General features: G+C 35.0%; 1 protein-coding gene across 5 annotated transcripts in view; it reads right to left on the bottom strand.

Annotated features, from left to right (window-relative positions):
- Positions 1-3774: 3774 nt before the first annotated feature.
- Positions 3775-21601, bottom strand: part of GUCY1A1 (guanylate cyclase 1 soluble subunit alpha 1) — a 34989-nt gene continuing 17162 nt past the window's right edge. For 4 of the 5 annotated variants that reach the window (XM_068681049.1, XM_068681050.1, XM_068681051.1 and 1 more), the window contains 8 exons: positions 17388-17799; positions 14624-14685; positions 13328-13386; positions 11547-12256; positions 9862-10347; positions 9202-9345; positions 6999-7153; positions 3775-4783 (listed from right to left, as the gene is read on the bottom strand). In XM_068681049.1, the coding sequence (XP_068537150.1) occupies positions 4582-4783; positions 6999-7153; positions 9202-9345; positions 9862-10347; positions 11547-12256; positions 13328-13386; positions 14624-14685; positions 17388-17636 (2067 nt within the window). In that variant the 5' untranslated portion in view covers positions 17637-17799 and the 3' untranslated portion in view covers positions 3775-4581. The remainder of the gene's footprint in view (positions 4784-6998; positions 7154-9201; positions 9346-9861; positions 10348-11546; positions 12257-13327; positions 13387-14623; positions 14686-17387; positions 17800-21601) is intronic. The other variant, XM_068681053.1, reaches the window with a different exon arrangement.

Genomic DNA, 21601 nt, shown 5'->3' with positions numbered 1-21601 from the left:
ACGTAGATTTGAGAAACGTTGCAGGCTCTGTTGCATCCTCCTGTAAGAGGAATATCATGTTAGCAATGCAAAGCAAAGTAATTATACCTAACCAATTCTTTCCTAACACCTCCTACAATCAGCGGAAAGACTCCAGCTGATTTTCATAGACTTGTAGTCCGAAGTTCCTGGGAAGTTACGGTCCTTGATATTTCTTTGCAGGTTTTGTTTTGGGTTAAAAATATAGAAGAGTGGAACTGTCTATTACTTGATCTGCTCCTTTGTGCATACTTGGGACATTACTAAATGTATGTCTTCATTTCCATTTAGATTAGGAAACAGCTGGCTCAACTTGACTTTACTGTCAGCATCAAAAATCCACTGAAGCTCAAGACATGCAACTTTATAAGGTTGTTTACTTGGTTTTAGATTCTTCCAGTTTATTATTTTTTTGACTGGCTCTCCAGGTTCATATTCCAGCCTAGCTGCATATTTAACATTCAGATCCTACTGTTCATGCTCAGGAGAAAACTTATCTTTAAACAATTGCATCTGGATGAAGCAGAGGTTTCAGAACCACTGATTTTCTCCTGCCTTTTATTGGTGCTTCAGTATCAAAGTGCTGCTGAGTAATGTAGGGCTGTGGGTTTTACTCTCTCCCTTTACAGAAAAGGACTGTCAGTGAACTCAAGCAAATTGGACTGGGAAAATAATTTAAGGGAAAAAAAGGAAAGGTTTATATCTGATTCATTTCCTTCCTATGTAGTTGTGAGCAGCCATGCCACCAGACATGGTTTAAGAGGCCTCTAAAGTCTGCTGTAGCACATATGTTGCAGACTTCAGAAGTAGCAAAGAAAGTCCTAGCTTTCATTTCAGAGAAGTTCATTTTGGTTCATGCTGAACTGAATTCGGATGAACTGAAGCATGGCTTTGAAAGCAACATAGTCCCTTGTATGCTGTATGGCAAATAGCCACAAAAATTATTGCTATTCCAGGAAACAAAAACAGCCCTTCCACTGGTTTTTCAGAACAATGACCAGACACACAAAAAAATGGTAGCAGTTAGAGTAGCTGCTGGGTTATAGGATGGGTGGGGTTTGAAAGAAGGTCCCTTTGCCAAGATTCAAGAGAAATTTCCCTTAATTCTGATGGCTTTCAGCTTACAGCTGGAAATGCTCTGTTTCTGCAGAGAATGCAAAAGAAAGTGATGGGAGAAGTAAACTGGGTTTGGGGGGGTCTGAATTTTTCCTTCACAGGAAGAAGTAGATCTGGCCTGGGGCTCAGTTATCTGTGTACTGCAGTGTTTTGTCAGTTTCTGTGAATTCATTTGGTTTGTTTTTGTACAGCAGTTCACAGAGAAAGAAAACACCACTCTACGCTAATTGCACTTCCTCTGACACCAGCAATGAGAAAAAAAATCCCAACAGTTCCTTGAAATCAGATCAGGTTTTGCCTGAATGAAATAAAAGCAGTAGATTTATATCCACTTGGAATATATATATATATATATATCTTCAGAGGAACTATTCCTTATTTATTCCAAGGACTATTTACAACTTTTTGCCTAAGGAATTACTGTGTGACAAAACCATATCTTCCATCACACTGAGTAAATGTGAACAGGAATCAGTCCTACAGCTGATGTACTAGTAAAAAAAAAAATCACATCAGAATCACGTCACATCAGTTTGTGTACATAATACTAAATCGTGCATGTCAATATCAAAAGCATTGTATAGTCTCTGAAGACTTCACAGTTTCAGACAACATAATAGTATACAAGACATCAGCTTAAAAACAATTGTTTGATTTCCTTGCAAAATCTCCCAGTATTGTATCAATTAAATTGCCTTCCTTTTAATTATCTCAACAATTTGCTTATCAATTTTCTGATTCTTTTATTTCCATTGGCTTTAATTTAAGTGAAAAGATTAGCTGAAAATAATTGTCCCTTATTAAAAATGTATTCATTCGACAAAAAACTTAAACAGGAGAACAGCTTCAGTGAGGCCTAAATTCTTAACAGTTACACTTAAAAATAAATATAGACTTGTGTTGGTTGTTGTTGTTGTTGTTGTTCAGAACAGGTATGGACACAAGTACATATTAAAGTACCTTCCCAGATCATTTTCTTAAATATGTGCATAAATCCTATTTATCTCACTGACATGAAAGCATATAGCTTTATATGTATGCTTAAGCAACTTATCAGGAAACTTTTCCGAATTCGGGCTGAAGTAGACAAAAGAATGTTTTGACTTCCTCAGCAAAAAAAAAGTCAGTGAAATAAAAAGGAGTTCTACAGAAATTTTATCTTAGCTGATAACGTAGCCTACTGTGTGTTAAAAAAAGAGAGAGTTATAAAAAGTAACACTGGAGGGTGAATTTAATCTGTAGTAAAAATGTTGGCCTAGGGCACATTTTATTTTATAGAGAGATGCATAGGAAGGAGTCAAGAACTGCCAGGATGAATATCCTACATCCCCCTCCCATTCTGTAGATATAGAGAAAGAAATCTTTTGTTTTAAAGCTTACGTGTTTTTTAATCTTCAATAAATGACATAGAGATGGATAGATTTTTACTGACTTTGGTTATTACTGGGTCAATATCATGAGTCAGTAGTATAATTCTCATCATTTTTATATCTAGGAGTGTCCTTATGGGACTGCTACTAGTCTTGGGGTATTTCTGTCAATAGAACAGAATTTTCCTAAGAACATAATATTGCAAAGATCAGTCACCAAGACTTGCAAAATTCTTGTTTTCTTGAAACACTGCTGTTAAAAATATTACAAATGTGCATATATTTGTGTGTGTGTATGTGTGTATCGTTTACATATAGCCTTTCAGGTTCCTTTTTTGAGTCAGTTTCTAAACATCTTGGATGGATATAGGATATCTCAAGGAATAGCAGGATTCCATGTTTCAAGTTTTCTTCAAATGATGCTCACAAGAAACATGAATTAAAATGCACTTTTTAAAGGTTCATAAAGCTAGTCTCTTATAATGACTTTTCTCAAAATTCTGATGGTACCTGTTCTGTACAAGTTTCTACTGCAAAGGAGTAGGATAAGAACAATAGCTTCAGAATGAAGCAGTCAAATTCAGGAAAAACAAAACAAAACAAAACAAAACAAAACAAAAACCCACACACAACAGAATGGCACCTTTGTCTAATAAAATTGTGACCTGTAAATATTCAGAGAGCAAAATCTTGATTCAGCAGCACGTATCTTGGAGATAGGCTTTTATGGTTTGATATGCCAAAACCCAAGAGTTTAAGAGGTTAGAGTAATAACAATTAGTATTTGGTACTACTGGAAATACTTTTGTGTGTGTAAACAATGCAATTCTCCAGCCTGCAGTTGGGACCAACCGGTACAACACAGAGAAACATCTGTGCAGATGAATCTGATAGTTACAAAGGCACAATCCCAAACTCAGGACTCAGCAATTAACTCTATTCTGCCAGTTGCAGAGGCAGACCCTTGTGAGTTCTCCACTCATGTTCCACCATCCACTATAGAAAAGCTTGTACCATAGAAATACTAATACATGTGTTGATATGTTTTAAAGCACTTCTGTTCATCTGTAGATCCCCCTGACAACTACAAAGTGAGTGTAGCATAGGCATTCCAGGTAATATGTCATGTATATACTGCTCTCCTTGAACAAGGATCATGGCTTTAAAACAGTGTGTTTCTGTTCCATGTTATACAGTCCGATGGGAAATTTCCTTTCTAAGTAAACAGTCCAGAGCACATTTTATTACACTCCTTTTAAAACTTTTCAAATTTAAATGACAACAAAAAGAAAACATTTATTGCTGTAATACATAATAACAAGTTGATATTTTTTATAAGGTATTTTAAAAACCCCAAGAAATAAAATACTGTTTGATGATTACAGAGACTTTAGTATGTGATTATACAGTGTTTTAATCTATGTTCATTTTATACACAAAATAAAGTTCAGGAAACAGTAAGCAGCAAACTCTGCTATTTATATGTGTATTAGCTACAATTAACAGCCTGATCCAGAAGATGCTGAGCACACTCCAGCAAGTGTTAGAAGATGGTCAGCAGCTACAAGGATGGGGCCCAAAGGATGCACTGGAAGGAGTATGTGATAGCAGTGACAGCATTTTTATGGATATTTTTCTTATGGAATCACCAAGAAAATGTATTTCTAATAGTCATTGGTAAGCACCAGCTCACAACACGGCATGTGGCTGCATGACTTGCACATTATGTTTCCTGACACACTGCACATACAATACGTCTAGAATTCTCAGCACAGATAAAACTGAGAGGTTTGTTATGTAGCACTTACATATCACCACAAGGAAAATGTATTTTTAGTAGCATTATAAACAGTAAAGTTGCAATATTATTTTAGTGACTATGTTTCCTATCCAAAGGAAAAGTAGAAAGTACTCAGTGACATACTTCCTGAAATTTTAATACTGGCTTTAAGGTGTTAACAACCTAAAGTGCTTTCATGTTTCATACATTTTTTTAAAAATTTTCAATTTATACAAAAAAAAAAAACACAGAATATTTATAAATTTATTCTATACACTTGTGAATGTGCTAGACAATTTAGTCTATTCCTGTTTCCTCACCCAAAAAGTTGGCATTGCCATCTCCCAAATCTCTCTTTTGAAACCAAGTCAGTGAGCTTGTTCCTTGAATATATGCATCCAGAAAATAGCAAATTCCAGGAATATCACTGGGAAAATTTGGAGGAAGTTCTTCTCTTGAGCGAGGTGTGAACACAAAACCTGGATATTCCTTTAACAACCTATAACAAAAATTAATCATCTTGGTTAAAAATGACTCAGTCACTAATTGTTACTACATGCATAGACATTCAATAATTATTTGTGTATTCTTTATAAAGCAGGGCAGAATTTGATTTTATAGTTATATGTTATTTACTGAAAATATTTTAAAAAACTGTTTGTTTAGTAATTTTGATAACCAGTTAATTCATGCACCAGTGCAAACAGGAACATTGCCTTTTTTTTTTTTTTTTTTTTTGTCCTGTCCGTGCTTTTAATGTAGGTGATATATTTGTTCTAAGTATTTCCCAAACTGGTCTAGTACTGACAGCTAGCTCAGCTTAGCATGAGACTGGTAGCATGATTAGTGTTAATGAAATACTGAAAAGCTTATTAACTAAACTATTCAGATCATCTTACCACTTCTAAGAATTTTGCTTTTTCACACATAGGTCCACTAAACCTAGTGGTCTTTTATATCTGAAATACAGATCAGTACTCTTTAAAGATAAATAATGTAAACCTGTTACTAATGTTCCAGACAAATACTTTTACATATAGGAGATGTGCAAGATGCCATAATGTTATCGATATCTGTTTATAATTCATGTACAAATCAGAAAGTAAAAACACTAAACACAAAGTATGTTAACACATCATTCATGCAGGGAAAACAAACAAACAAACAAACAAACATACCATGCGAATAATAACAATAGTTTATCCTTTAACTAAATTGCCTGTTTTCTAGGCATCCAAACAATTATTTTTTTTCAACAGTGTACTCATTTCAGATATTCTCTTGAAATGAATATACAGCCATGCAGAGTATGCCTCAGAATATAAAAAAATCTTGTGCAGAAAAACTGTCTATTGATTTAAGAGAAGGGTATAGCCAATCTGATTCAAAATGTTATGCCATATGCACATGGAAGAAATCACTGTTGGCCACCACTGTACTTCTAACATGCACTATAGCCCTTTAGAGTACTTGATCCAAAAGCAGGTTACTTGCTGTGTACTCTGATACCTCTAACACATGTGTCAAAATCACCTATACAAGATAATCTATAGTTTGGCACCCTGTATATCACATAGCATGTGCTGCAGGGAACGTCAGAGGATCCCGTGCCAAATTCTTTAACAGTGGCCATAGGACCTTGCCACAAGATCAGATATGCAGCGGTGGGTACAAACTGAATAGGAATAGCTGACTGTCCAGGCTGCAGTGAAGGCAGTAGTGCTTCCTTAAAAGGAAAAAAAGATTTTATATCCATATTTCTGGTTATTTTACCCATCCAGCAATATTACTTCCTATTACTGAATTCACTTTGTGTAGTTCACTTTTTTTGGCCACTCTGGAAGAAGCAATAATCTGTATCAGTTTAAGTGGCATAAAATACAGACCTGGACCTGGAGTAACAGTCTGAACTGTTACTACCACCAAATTCAAACTTATAAAACACTATTACTTGGCCACAAACATATTTGCAAGGTAATTTTAAAATACAATTAAACAGATAATACAAAGAGTATTACAAACAGTAATACAAAGAGAGGTTGGGAGTATGAAGGGTACAAAAGAAAGATGCTGTATTTTCCATGGGAGAGCTTGCTAACTGCATGACAACAAATACCCTAAAAATGTCTGATTTGAATGGATAATAAATAGTACAGACTAGATTACATACTAAGGTTCAAACTTAGCTGTGATCAAGACAGGTATAAACTAAACACTGGCTTGGTTGATTCATTGCAATCTATTCATTCAACTACCCTAATCAAGAGAATGGAGATGCATAAGGTGATGCTTAATAATTGTACAGTTAAGTAGTTATTTTCAAGGGCACCTGCATAAACTTGGCATCCAGTTTACCCTGAAAGATACATAGCTCAAAGAGGAGACAACTATTTGAGAGAAGTAAAAATTCAAGAGATTTTTCTTTGGCTTCAGGGCAAGAAGCAAAATTGGCCCTGATCCTCCATTTATTTTAAACACAACATCTGAAAAATAAATATCAGCTGTTCTGTTTCACCCTTTTTCTTGCTGCCTGTTGCATTCTGAATAAAAATAACCATGGTGTGATCATGAGCAGTGAGATAAAAAGAGAAAAAAAAGAAAAATAAACAGTAGCACTTCAGAGGGAAGAAAAAAGATCGGCAAGATAATGAATAAATTTCACATTAACTACTTCAGGTGGACATTTTACAGACGTACATTGTAAGGCACTGTACCTGTAAGTTGTTGGGCTGACATTTATTTTTCTAGGTACACTGCAAGACTCAAACTTGTTGGCAAGAGTTACATTATTTCCAAAGAGACAATAACGAGGCATTTTAACCCCCACAACTCCAGCAAAGACAGATCCTGAATGAAGGCCAATACGCATCTTCAAATAAAAAGATAGACAACAGCATTAAATAAAAATAATGAAATGGTTAAAGTCAGTTTTATACATTTTTCCTTTAAAATAAATAAATAGATTATGAGCTAGTAATACAAATTCAGTTGGTATAGCCTCCTTAAAATGTCTGTATTCTGTCCGTTACTGCCTGTGCTAGCCCAAGTTTACCTCGATGTATAAACATCATCAGGAGACTTGAAGACACTTAAATATTTTCCTGGGAGGAACTGCATGGCACAATGTTAGACTGGTGACAGTTACTGAATTACACACTTTTCTGTTATGGTCAGAAGACTTAGGGAACAGTGAAGAAAATATGTATATGCTGTAGTTTCAGTTGAATTGTATTTACAATGTACCACTTAGAGTAAATCCCAATCTCAGAGTACATAATTTGGCTAATTAATAAAATTATACAGCAGTTGATACATTTTGATACCTCTTCTTTAAAACTTGTACTCAGATTTTTGAGTTTTGCTTAGCTGGTACTGGTTTTTATGTTCCTTTTTTTTTTTTTTTTTAATTGTATTTTATGCTCATTATACATATGCGGACGTTTTCTTCAGCATAGCACTCTGACACTACAATGGCTGATGTTGGGAAACATGCATATCTACTGTCTGTGCTATTCTTTATATACCCACAGAATACCATATCATTTATGAAGAAGTTACAATTTCTAGTTTTGAGTGAGAAAGCAAAAAAAGCAACAAAAGCAAAATCCACCCACACAGCAAAGATGTCTCATATACGTACACTGACACAGAAGTCTGATTTAAAATAAGCAGTTTGCAGTCACGCCTTTTCTTTGACAATTTATATAGAAAATGACAGTATACCATGACATACTTGTTGCTTTACAAAACAGTCATGAAGCATTTCATTAAAATAGATGTGTGCTTTCATTAGAAATAGAAAGATTCTGTTTTCTTCTAAGAAGGTTCTCGAAGTTGTTTATACATTTTTTTTATTTATATTTTAAAATTACTTTTTGAATGTAATGACATTGCTCATTCAAAACTATAGAAGTAGCAATTGTGTGGAAATTATAAACATGTTATAATAATGACAAGATGTTTCTATATTTTTAACCCTAGTTTAATTTGATATTGTGAAATACAAAAAGAATGGTATTTATAACACTGCTGTTATATAAACGTATGATAAATGTGGAACATGTTATCCTCTTAATAATCACTTTCTTGTTTTTGGAATACAAACATTCATTAATCTATAATCAAAGAAGTTTGAAGTTTTCTAAAGGAATGAATGAATAGACGAATGTTAAAAATGAGCAAATGAAAGACATAAGGAATCGAGACACCAGTATTTAAAAAAATAGACCACATTCCAGGACATTTGAACTTAATGGAAGGCCCACATCATTTGTCATGCACACCAATCTTTCTCTCTCTTTTTTTTTTTTTTTTTTTTTTCCCAGTGAGAGGTGAACCTATGTGGTAAGTTCAGTACATGCTTAAGTTCTCATTGAAAGGAGGCCATAAATGTAACTACCACTGAATCAGCCAGTTGTCTTGCCATTCTTATGGTATTGGTTCAGTATCTGACTGTAAAACATGAACAGCAACAGAATCCATTAAAGATATGTGGATTGCTGTATTTAGAACATGTATTTGATTATTCATGTTTATATCTGTTGCCTCAAAAGACTTTGATGTTCTCATTGGTTCCAATTCTAAGGGATTAGTCTCCTAATTAGAAAATGATAACAGAATATTTCATGCCACTTACAAATGTATTGCTACTGAGACAAAACCAGCAGCTTATCAATGTGCACCTATTGATTTCACATTTAAGCTTTTGGGGTTAATTTTCAGATTTCTGTTTCATCTTTAACTCTCCACAAAACTCTCGTTCATAGAACTAAAACGATCGGTTTCTCCAGCCATACACCGTTGATCCCACACATTGTTTGAATTAATGTGAAATTTCCTTGACACAAAAACCCTGAAACCAACTAGACAACCAACAATTTCCATTTTTACCATATAAAATACAATAAAATATATGACCTTGATAGGCTCTCCATGGGGAGACACCACCTCATCTGATAGCTCCATCATCTTCAGGGCCATCAATGCTATTTGAACAGCATGGGTTTCACTTTCTTTGTGTAAACCTCCAGCAACACAGTAGGCATCTCCAATAGTCTCAACCTGAAACAGGTATATTTGTTCCTTAGTGTTATACTGCTTGACATATAAAAGAATAGTCTGTGGTTTCAGCAGGAATTTTACCTAACTGTTTGACTGAGATTTGCTGAGATTTGCATCCTGCTAAATGGTCCTGGGCAAATCCTGCAGTGTCATTCAAAAGGAAATAAATATACAACTTGTATTTATTGCTAGGCACAATGCTAGAATACCTTTCCTTACTCACCTGTTGTCAGGCACCTGTTGCTACATTAAACACCTATTTACCCCAGATTCACAGCACTGTAGCTGAAATTAATTTTTAAAATGACCTCTTAGGTTTTGATGGGTTTCTCGCTTGGCTGCAAGCATGGCTGATGCTGTTGATATACTTTTCATTGTTTTGTGACTGATTTTAAATCTTTCATAAAATGAAGGTGTAGGACAAAATATTTTTGGACTTCTATTATCCTCTGTCCCATTTACTCATAATTTCTTTTCCTGCCACAGAACCCCACAGAAGAACAATAAATTGTGTACCTTATAGACATCTAGCTCTCCACATTGGTAATCAAAGCGAGTATAAAGCTCATTAAGCATGGTGATAACCTGCATAGGTGAGCACTGAGAACAGATGGCAGTGAATCCAACAATGTCAGAGAAAAGCATTGTGACATTATTAAATTTCTTGGCTTGCACAACTTGTCCCTGCCACAGCTGCTGAGCAACCTCTCCGGGAAAAATAGAAAACAGAAGATCTACGGTCTTCTTCTTTTCCTCTTCAAGTGCTTGATGGGCCTGCTCAAGGGTTGCTTTCAGCTTTCCTAACCTCTTTTTCAGTCCATCCTGAGCTCTGGCTTGTTCTCCAATCAGAACAACATCTCTCAGTGCATTGTGAATAGGAATATCTGAGAGGTATAATCCACGTCCTGTAAAATCTTCTAGCCTATCCACACATGGGGATCCCAAGAATAGGATGGCACTGGATTCAAGAATATAGATCATTTGGCCTTTAAGATCCATTACCTGAAACAGTTAAAGAAACAAGGATTCATGCACAACTTGCATGGCAAGTGCTTAGAAACAAGACATACATTTTGCTGAACCACAGGCGAATCAGAGAGGCCCATAGTCCTCACATCTTCATTCAGTTGATAAAGAGAAAACATGGAATACAAAATCATACAGCTAAATCATAAGTTCAGCTTATTTTATGTGAGCCTTCTGGTGCAAAAGTTAAACCACAGTTTAAGGACAAACCCCTAATTATGTTTGGGTATTAGTAAGTATCAATTTTATCTTAGAGAGAAAAGAAAATCAAAAGAAGAATTTTGTGCATTTTTATCTACTGTTTAAGATTGCATTGATTACAGTGGTCAATGAATTTCTGCTAACAACTGGTTAGCAAAACCATGTTTGGTTCATGCACTTCTTTCTCTGTAAGATAAAGTGAAAACAACTGTTTCAGTTTTATTAGAGGATGTTCAGTACTCACTGCAATTTAAAATTAAAAAGCAAAAATGCCAGAAATATCCCTCTTTAATGACCTGAAAAGGCACAGTATTTTGTGTGAAGTGCTGTTTTTGTGTCCCTTCCATATTCAGTTGTGTAATGTGCAAGGTGCTGGAGAGCTCTCCTTAACATTGCTTTGAATCACCATTTTTTTTGAGAAAAAAAAAAAAGGATATTTCATGATAGTGATTACATCAGTTCAGGTATCTGAATATCAAAGATACAAAATCCTGAAGAAAGCAAAGGCTCAATGAACACAGGAAATGTCTATTCCTTTCCCCAAATCTTAGAACTGTTGTTTCTAGGTGACTCAATTGCACTTAGGTTAAGCTTCCCCTGCCACTGTCTCTGTAGTGGTGATGCTCTTATTCTCAGCAGCATGACATGCCACTGACTTTATCTCAATTCACTGAGTTTATCTTCATATTTCAAATTACTCCTTTTTTAATAAAATCATGTTAACAGTCAGATTTTACTCATGTAAAAAAAAGAAGTTCTAATGGAGAATTTTGACTGAATATTGGTTTCAGAATCTGAATTACATTACAGTGCCCTCACCATAGATCATTATTATTTATTTGTATTAGATGTTGAAAAGTAGACAATGAAAAATACAACATAATTTTGTTTGGTGGCTATTTTAACTGTCTCGCATCTCCCAAAAGAAGAAAACAAATTCCTCACTGAAGCCATAGTTTTAAAAATTCTCTTACCATGGATGATTTCATATCAGTATTATCCCATCTTCTCACTCGTACAGTAAACTGCATATTTAGCATTGTCATTATTCCACTAAAAGTGCAGCTTATTTTAGGGGTAAGAATTTCAAAATACTCTTCAAAATTAGGCTTAGCTTGAAATTCTCTCCTGGTCAAAAGTCTTCTTATCCCATTTCCAACTTGTAGAACAGACATGTCCTTGTCAAACATAAAATGAAATGGGAAAATCTTACAGAATACAGAGGCAGGAATCACAAGTGAAGACTGTGGTTTACATGGAGATAAAGAAGGTTTTGCGCTTTTGACTTGTATAGAGTAAAGCAAATAAGGCTGATTAACAAACTCAGTGCAGTCATTATGGAAACAAGGAGGCATGAGCATGACTTCCACTTCAGTTTCATACAAAATATGAGCTGCTGCCTTAATAATGCCAGATAAAATAAGACTCGTGACTTTCTTGGGAAAGAAGTAATACACATTTAAGAAGTCCTGATCTTTCTCCAGGCATAATATGGAGGCTTCTTCAAGTCTGTCCTTTTTTCCTGCTTCTTGGTTGTGGCCACTTTGCTTCAGCAGAGTAGTGAAACTGTTCAAGAAGTCCTTAAGGGTTCCTCCAATAACTCCTAGTATGTGTTCATCCTCTTCATAGCATATTTTGAATAGCTCTTCACCAAGAGATTCCCGTAGAGACTCCACAGGCACACCTGCATGGAATCATATTTTAGTCAGAACTGCACTCATCATGCTGAATCTCAGGCTAATCTCCACTTTTTTCATCCTACATCAAACCAAATTAGCAATTTACTTTTTTGACCCATCACAGACAGCTGAGGACTTTCGCTCTTAGGTGTCCTGTTGTGACCAATTAAAGTTGTACTACCTGATGCCTGGAAAACATGGAGGCAATAGGCTGTAGTTTGGAATGATCCAAGACTCAGTGCTGTGCAGTAGGGGGTGTAGACAGAATGAATGCACATTTTGGCACAGGACTTAACCCAGTTCCCTTAGCCTGACATAAAGAAATAAAGTAATTTTATAAAACTAAATGAGAGTCAAAATTAAATCGTTTTTGTGCACACATGCAGATATAAATACTATGCTTGATCCAATAAATTAAATGACCCTAGGAATATTCCAGGGCACTGAGACCAACTGGCACAGAACAGCTCACATCTTTGTAGCAAATTCATTTTAATGGGATAGCTGCACACAAACTGATTGTTGAGTATGTCCCAACTCCCCAACTGTTACTGGGAATCATTTGGAAAACTGTTATCTGTCACAAGCCAACTGTGTGCCAGGATCAGCTTAACAGCTTAAGTGTACAGAAGACCAAGTTTCAGTTTCTGGAAATGTTAATTTACTACTATAGATGTAGCCAGAGAGTTCTCCTGTTGCAAATTAAAGCAGATCTCTTCCCACAGACTAGAATCCTCCAGAAGATGTAAAGGATCAAACATTTTTTCAGTGTAACACTGTCATGTATTGCTGAATGTATCTTACAACTCCCTATACGTTGTTATCTTTGCAGTGTATGAATTATGACATCTCAGAGTTGAGAAACTCTAACTCAAATCTTGACTCTTTGAGCTGTTAGTTGCACAGATGTAGTTTAGTATCTGTGATGTCAGCATCACTCAAGCCATCATGATGAGGAAATTATTTCATAATAACACGACTATTTTATACATGAATGCATTACTTTATAGTTATATCAGCTTTATATAATCTATGTATGTGCAATATAGATGTGTTATTAAACAAGCTTACATTACCTGCTGCATCAGCATGATCACTGATTATTTTTTCAAAATCTTCTCTATCCCCAGTTTTTCTGTAAAGATCATAAAAATATAAATAAAACCCCTGAAAAAATCAAGATAAACATGGTAAAAATAATATGCAACAGAAGTTATATCTAGCTTGTCTTTACTCAGTAAAGACCAAGTTCTGCTGATCAAATAGGCAGTTTTTCTTTCATACAAAATAGGGTTTTGGTGGGATCTTAGATTATCCTGTGCATTTGAGATAAATTAAAGTTTTAGTCTGAGCTCAGATTATGGATTGAGGCTGAATGCTGCAGGCTGTTATTGATTAAAATCTCTTACGTTGCAACAACCCTATTTTTAGTTATATTTTGTTACTTGAAGTTGTAATTATACTTCATATTCATGTATAATATAACTGGAATATACATTCAAGCACTTTACATTCCATTAAATAAAAAAGATTTGAGAAAGTATTTCTGTTTTTATAGAATAATTCATTACTTTAAAATTACTTATTGATAGGTAGTAATCCAGATGTCTGTGATACAGAATGGCAGCTCTCTGAGTTCTGTGAGGTCAAAAAATATCACCTTGAATGTCAGATGCAAAATGATGAGAAGATGTATCTTAGATGAACTTCTATATAAACAGTTAGCCATTGATAGAGATTTTCTGAATTTCCTTCATTGAAATATTTTAAATAAATACATATGCAAAAGCTGCATTACAGATGTTTAGATTTGCTTTAGATTTGCCTTAATACACCGTTCAGAATAGAATACTATGTTTTTGTTTCAAACTAATGCTGCATGAAACAATACGTAATTAAAGTATTCATTTCAGTCCGCATTTGCAACACACATCTGCTCAGCTATCTAGACTATCTATGATCATTCACCGTATCCAAAGCCAACATTTTTTTGTGTAATACTAATCATTTGCATTTAAAATTCTTTCCCCAGGATCATAGAAATATTATTATAGAAAATAGTTTTATACTATTAAAAGGCCATACGATTGTTGTGAAATAAGGTAACCATATTCACCTTTCCATCTATGTCTGAGTATCTCCAAGTTCCTCCAAAACACCTGCTTATTTTAAGCAATATTTCCCTGCACAAATGGCTTATTTTGCCCATCAAGCCAACTTACATTGCATGAAATGTCACACATCAATTTAACAAGGTAATAGAACATAGATTCCAGAATTCCTGATTCCCAGGCACCAGCCCAGTTGTTAATAACTCTCAGCAAAACATTTTTGGTGCACAATGCAGTTGCAAACCCATTACACATACATACCTGGTTTCTTTTATTCTGTGTTTTGCTAGTGTTCTTTGAAGTGCAAGATTTAGCCTTTCAAACTGGGGAAGAAAAAAAATCTACATTGATTAAAATATCATTGATGAAAATTTAATCAGAAGAATAACATTTTTATAAGGAGAAATACTTTGCTGTCCCTGGGACTAACAACATTTTTCAAGGTGGTATCATTAAAAGAACATGTTATTTTTGTGTTTGGGGTTTAGTTTATGTTGATGTCTTCAACTCCAGTACCACTGTAATTAAGCCCCCTTAGCTGATGTGTAACTGTAGTTAGGCATTTAAAACAGTGATGTACTTTACCTCGAAGTTGTCAGAGGATAATAAAGACAGTGCTACTGAGAAATAACTAACTCAACTTCCTATCATAACCCACCACACCCAAAAGAGAATTACCCCTCAGTTCAGAACTACTTTAGTAAATATAAAATTTATTCTCATGACAAAACAAGAAAACAAACAAACAAAAACAAGCAAACAAACAAAAATACTACATTCTGCATTCTATCCCCAACAAAAGATATTAAAAAGTGGTTCTTCTAAATATTAACTTTTCTTGGAATAGCAGATTTTTTTTCAGGGCAATTTTCAAAAGTGTCAGCGTCGAAATTGCTAAAGGTAACAGTTTCAAAAGCAGACATTAAAGATCAATATAACATTCTGTGTTTCAGATTACCTCCTTTTCTGTTTTCAAGACTGTAACATTTCAAGATGATGTTATATGTACTTGTAGAAAAAGAAGGATTTCAGCTAGGTATTTTGCAAACCCAAGTATCCTCCAGATGAAAATCTATCCACTGTAGATAACCTTTGTAAATATTTTTCATAATAAAGAACCTTCAGAGTACCATGAAGATTTACCTCATTTTCCATCAATCCTCTCCTTCCATATTCTTTCTGTAGTTTCTAATTGGAGCAGATACAATACTTCCCAAATGTGTATTACCACTGCTTTGTGACCTGAAGAGCTGTCTTCTGTATGTAGTCTCCAATCATTTGAAACCCAAACTTCAACAGAGACAGGGTCATAGAATAGCATGGCACTTGCATGTTAGAATTTGTGTGTTATGCTTGATTTGGTCTGGCTTTTCTTTGGTTTTCATTCCCTGGCAAAATTAGTTTTTCCACTGTATCTTTTACTTTTTTTGTTTGTTTGTTTTTTAAAAGGAAAGTTTTCACTTCAGAATAAAATATCCCATGAAAGAGTGGCAGTATCTTCTGGGGACTGTTTCCAAGCAAAAATCTAAACTGAACTTTGCTAGCCTTTTGTCATAGCTGAGGAACTAGCCTATCATATTTATATAATAGGCAGGTGCTTACACATATACCATTCTTTAAAGAAAAAAAAAAGTATTTCATTAAAAATACCATCAACAACTATATACTAAAAATAAAATTAGATGAAATAGAAGACTACAGACGATCTGACTTAAAACAGCAATCATGACACTATACAAAGGGTACTTTTCAGTTCATTTTTGCCTTGTAAGTCTTTACTTTAAACGTTTAAAGTAAAGATCAGTTTAAAGGGATGAATTTCTTCTATGTAAGTGCAGCAGAAGTAAAAAGTCATCTATAAAAAATGGATAATGTAGAGTTTTAGCAAAAGAATGAGATGGATACATTGCAAAAATAGATGTGCAAATAGATTCAAAAAACTCCAGCACATTTATTAAGGTACACTGATTGTCCCTAACTGAATTGTAATTAATGAGCATCCAGAGAAGACCATTCACTGTATAGTCCCAATATATATCAGTCAGTTCATTCACGCCTTCCTCCAAATTTGAGGCAAGCCCAAGTACAGAATGTTACACAGCTGCACTTTAAAGTTGTGATTCTTTATACAGAAATAAGCCCTGGTATTCATCTTCACTCAAGCAAACTGCTGTGAATGTATTGTGCCTGTTTTCAGCAGAGTTGAGAAGAGATGTAAGAATTCCTCTGTGGAACTGCTACAGGATTTTCTTCATTTTAACTAATAGATATTAATTAGTTCAGTGTTTCAATATGATCATTGCATTTCCCAGTTGCACAGCTATTCTGTTCAGTCTCTCCAGGGCAGGGAGTAAGACATGGTTTCTGCTGTGGGGACACTGGAACTAGGTGTCAAGTTCTGTAGTCTTCACACATTTAAATCAGTTAGCTATGGTACAGCCCACTTAAGACAAGTTCTGTTTGCTTTGTTTGAATTATTTGCTTGAATACATGCTTAAGGATTTTCCTTTGCATGAAACACAGACAGTAATATTTTTAAAAATAACATAGCAGAGGTCAGTATCATGGCAGATGAAAACAGTAATTTTTTATTTTTTTTTTTTGTGATAATGAATAATGTACTTAGTATGGATTCAATTAGGTGAATTGACAAAGTAACCATGTAATTCCTATAATTCCTATAATTCATGTAATTAGGTGACATGGCAGAGTTTCTCCAACTGTAACACTAATAAAACGCTATGGAAATGCATGTTTTTAAGGAGAAATGATCAGTGGAAGGTTGCAAATGGAAGGCTAAAAATACAGGGAAATACAATGGAAGAGATATTGTAAGAGTGGACAAAACTCATTATGGCAAAATTGTATACAAAAGGAATGGAAAAGGATGAAATGAGGGTTTAAGCTACACTGAGCTAAATAAGAATACAAACTCTGAAGTCAAAACAGCTTTCAAAATGCTTACATCAATGCATTTTTAATATGTATAATGAAATGGTAGTATTAATACACGTTATCTGTTTACCTCAGGAAAGATTAGCTTGCAGATGCTTTCAGTTAATGTGTGCAGGTACACTCTACTTCTGCTTGTTTTCCTCTGTGGAAGGTCTCCTTGAGCATCTTTTTCATGGACCTCTTTGCAGATGGGCAGAGCTGCGCTAGAGCTGTTTTCTGTGCAGTCCTTCTCACGTTCGTCAGTAATGTGAGTTTGAGTCAGTAAGGAGAAAGGACATTCCCCTGTGATCTTCAAGTCTTTCAGTTTTGTACAGAACATACTGTACAAAGTCTCTCTCTGGAGATTAAGAGTACTTGGCTTTGTGTTTAATAGTTCTCTTTTGTTTACTAACAAGAGAAGAAGATGCCAGAATATTAGATGAGGCAACCACTGTGGAAGATTATTGGTAGTTAAAAGTCATCACGGGAACAAATACGCACCCCTACAAAACAAGAAAAATAAAAGCACACAACAAAACGTTATTTTATTTTCTCCTTTAAATTCCCATGACGTTCCATTTTTGTACATTAAAATAATGGCTTTTCTAGGGCCTTGCTCAGGAGAGCACTTAAGCTTTGTTCATGTGACATTTTAAGCATGTAATCTGTACTGATTTGAATGCTTCAGGTAATGCTTCAAGTGGTGTGTGTGGTTAAGTGCTTAGCTGAACTGGGGCTCCGGTGATTAAGGCAGAGGAAATGTTTTATCTGATACATCTTTGGTCATGGTGATGGATGAGGCTCCTGATAAAGACCTGAATTTCAATGAGAAAACCTTCTTAATTCTTCACAAGCAGCTATTAAAACTACCTGATGTGGCACAATTAAACTGATTTGTAATGGACACTTAAATCTCAGTTTAATTGATGCTCAAGGTATCCTTTTTGTAACAGAGAACTGCGTGAATACAGCTGACACTTTCACAGCTGGAACTGCAGACCATCCAAGACCACAGGTTAATGCCTCTTGTAAAAGCCACTGACTGGTGACAGCTGGCATCATGGGAACTTGACCACATAACTGATGTAGTTGCTTGGAAAACACCAAGGGATTTCATGCTTTTACAGGTGATGTCTTTCAAACAACACATTCAGAACAGAGTTGAACAGTTGATTTTAGTAATTATTCCCTTTTTGTTACATATATTTGAATAAGACTTAATCTAAAAAGGCTCTTCCCTTAAGGGCTACATTTTCTATTGACCGTAGCTCTTTGAATCAGATCCCCTCATCTTCATGTAATACTCTAACAAGGTAATCCTTGAGACCTTCAGGCAACTCTTGAAGCAGCTAAAGTGTTACATTTCTCTCTCTAGAGACGTAGTACAATAACACTTTCTTTCAGAGGCACTGTGGCTTTAATCAGCCTGTGCACCACATTGCTTTTTCCTCCCTCTGAGACACCCAAAGGGCTTTTAGGGTCACATAGCAATTGCACCAGGGTTTAAAAATAACTAATTCTCTGATACAGGTTATCAACTGCTTCTTTTGAAACAGCTGTATGAATGGCACAGCAGGGGTATGCTGCAGAGCCAGCACAAGTGGCATGGATAAGAGGAGAAACAGGCAGAAGCCACTTTGGCTGGACCTCCTGCTGGAAGGGGGAAAAAAAAGAAAAAAAAAAAAGCATTGGCAGAAAAGGCCTTTTAAAGTATGCTTTAATACTCATGGTGTCAGGTCAGCTTCCAGGGGACATCTATCAAAATTAATATACTATTAGTTTAAGAATCGGTAAACACAATGCTAAGAATAAGAGGCTGAGACTGTTTGAGTAAGATTCTGTATTTCTGATTTCAGTTTTTATATAGAAAATTATTTGTTTCTACTGCATGGGTATCAGTAATGCTTATTTTTTACTGCTGCACGCTCTTGTGTAGCAGATGAGGCACTGAAAAATTCTAAGCAAGAATCACACATTCTGTATGCATGAATATATATTGGTTTTCTTTATAAGTATTTACATATATACATAAATATTTTCCTTCAGGAACAATTATATAACCTCATATTGCTTTAGTAAAAAAGGAAAGCAGAAAAAAATGCATCTTTTTTGTACTTAATTGGACAGTGTACTGAATCTGTGTACTAAAACTGTTAAGAAAAATAGTAATGTAAGTATATATGTGAAGCATTGCCAAAAATAGATTTATGGCTGTGATGGATCTTACATATATACATACATGCTTTGCTCAATTTGGGCCTTAAGTGTCAAGATAAATCTTGAATTTACAAAGTAACACTACTAAAACTTTTCTTAAATCAAGAGCAATAAAATTTTGGAAAAAAAAAATCTGAAATATTTTTTTGTTGAAATGTTTAAGTGTAATAAAACACTAGAGCATCTCCCAGTTAATGCCATACTTCATTTATGTGTTGCTATTAAAAATAAATAAATAAATTAAAAACACAAAAGGTTCTCTGTCTGTGAAGAATGCGAGACTGAGTTAATGGTTAAATTAGATACCAACAAATCTTTAGCGCATTTGCACTAAACTACAAACAAAGGTAGTGACTGACCTTCAGCAATGATCAGTAGTTTTTAGTTGTGTCCAACCCTTCCCCTCCCCCAGCTGGCAGAATTATTTCTTTGTTTCTAGAAGACAGTAATCTGGAATCACACGGGGGTTCACTTCCATTGTAGGATATTGTATTTTAATAAAGTTACATTCAATGCAGTATAAAAAATATCCGGGCAGGTAGAATCAGCTCAGTGAGGGAACTTATTGCCATTATTTTACACCTGGAAAATGTGGAGTGGCCAGAAGCTGCATGGTGGGAATCAGGTCCCATCCTAAGATGATCGCAGGCCAGGACTTACTCAGGGGCAAAGTGGGCAGTGGCACGAAAATCCCTGAGTTGGCAGAGCTGCTGGGCATGCATCTGCTGTATTCACAGCTTCTTTCTGGGATGCAGTCTACCGTCCTTGCTGCTGTAGGACACCCACACTCTTAGCCTCCTCTTCCCCAGTGGGCGCTAGAATCTGTGCCCTTCCTCTGAATGTGATGTTGTGTTCCTGCCAACTGCTGTTTATATAAAAGCTATCATGCATTTGCAAGAATGTAAAACGAGATCTGTGACATTTCTAGTAATAACACTGTTGTACAAAAATAATATTTTTCATGTGCAGATCTTTAAATTCCAAATAATTATGACACAGTTCCTAAAGAATGCTTTTGCAGAAATACTTTGTAACTATCCTTTTTTTCCTAGGAACAAAGGGGATGAACCTTTGTTAGCATGTACTCCAGTTCAAACCAGTATCACCTTATTAGGCATAGCAAGTTTAAAGCAGTGATCACGTTAAGATTCTGTTCCTGCAATGACAAGACCCCCTAAATCACATCTTTAAAGACAGAGTGGAAACCTGATTACATAACAACTTCAGAGGATTCAAATGCTGAAAATAAAAACCATACATATACTAGGTCTTTCTTAATTGAAACATCGAGTTTCCATTTGGTATCTTAAGAGTATCATGCACTTAATGTAACTAAAATTCAGAAAATAAAAGTCTATTAAGTTCTAGGAAAACCTGCCTCACTCAAACAGTAATTGGACAGGGGTTTTAAGTGTCTGAAAGAAGGACAGTGAATCACCACTGTAGAATTTAAAGAAGGAATTCCAGCAGTACATGTATAATGGACTTTTAAAAGGTATGAGAAAGATGAGATGTGGCACATATCACAGGTTAAATCAAACATTTGCAGATGTGTTTCAAGAATAATGAACTTCAGCCTTTCCATTGTTGATAATATTTAAAGACACTTTCTGACCATAACTAAAAAACAAACAAACAAACAAACAAAAAAACTTGAGGAAACGTGAAAAAAAGTTTCTGGTTTTGATTTCTCTCCAAACATGCTTTCTAAGAGCTTATCCCAGGGAAACTGCAGTGTTTAATGTGAATTCTCCATCTCTGCTGTATTAATTGCTGTCTTATTTACCTTTGGAAACAAACTGAAAATTAAATAATCTGTGGTGAGATTAAACTACAAGCAATTAATTTATTTGATGTCTGACTGAATAGAACATGGCATTGTGCCACTCAGAAAAACTAAAATGACTTTACATAGTATAGTCATAGCAGTAGAATAATTTAACAGTGCTCAAAATGCTCTGTGCAAACATTTCATTGTATATTTACATCTGTACTTGTCTTACAGCCAAAATGCCTTCCTGTATGCTTGTTTGTACTAGTTGCTTCTGAATATTTTCCTCTGCTAAAACATTTCCTTGACAATAGCAT

Source organism: Anas acuta, chromosome 4, assembly GCF_963932015.1.
Source record: "Anas acuta chromosome 4, bAnaAcu1.1, whole genome shotgun sequence".
NCBI classification, from domain to species: Eukaryota; Metazoa; Chordata; class Aves; order Anseriformes; family Anatidae; genus Anas; species Anas acuta.
This window is presented reverse-complemented; position numbering and strand designations above follow the sequence as displayed.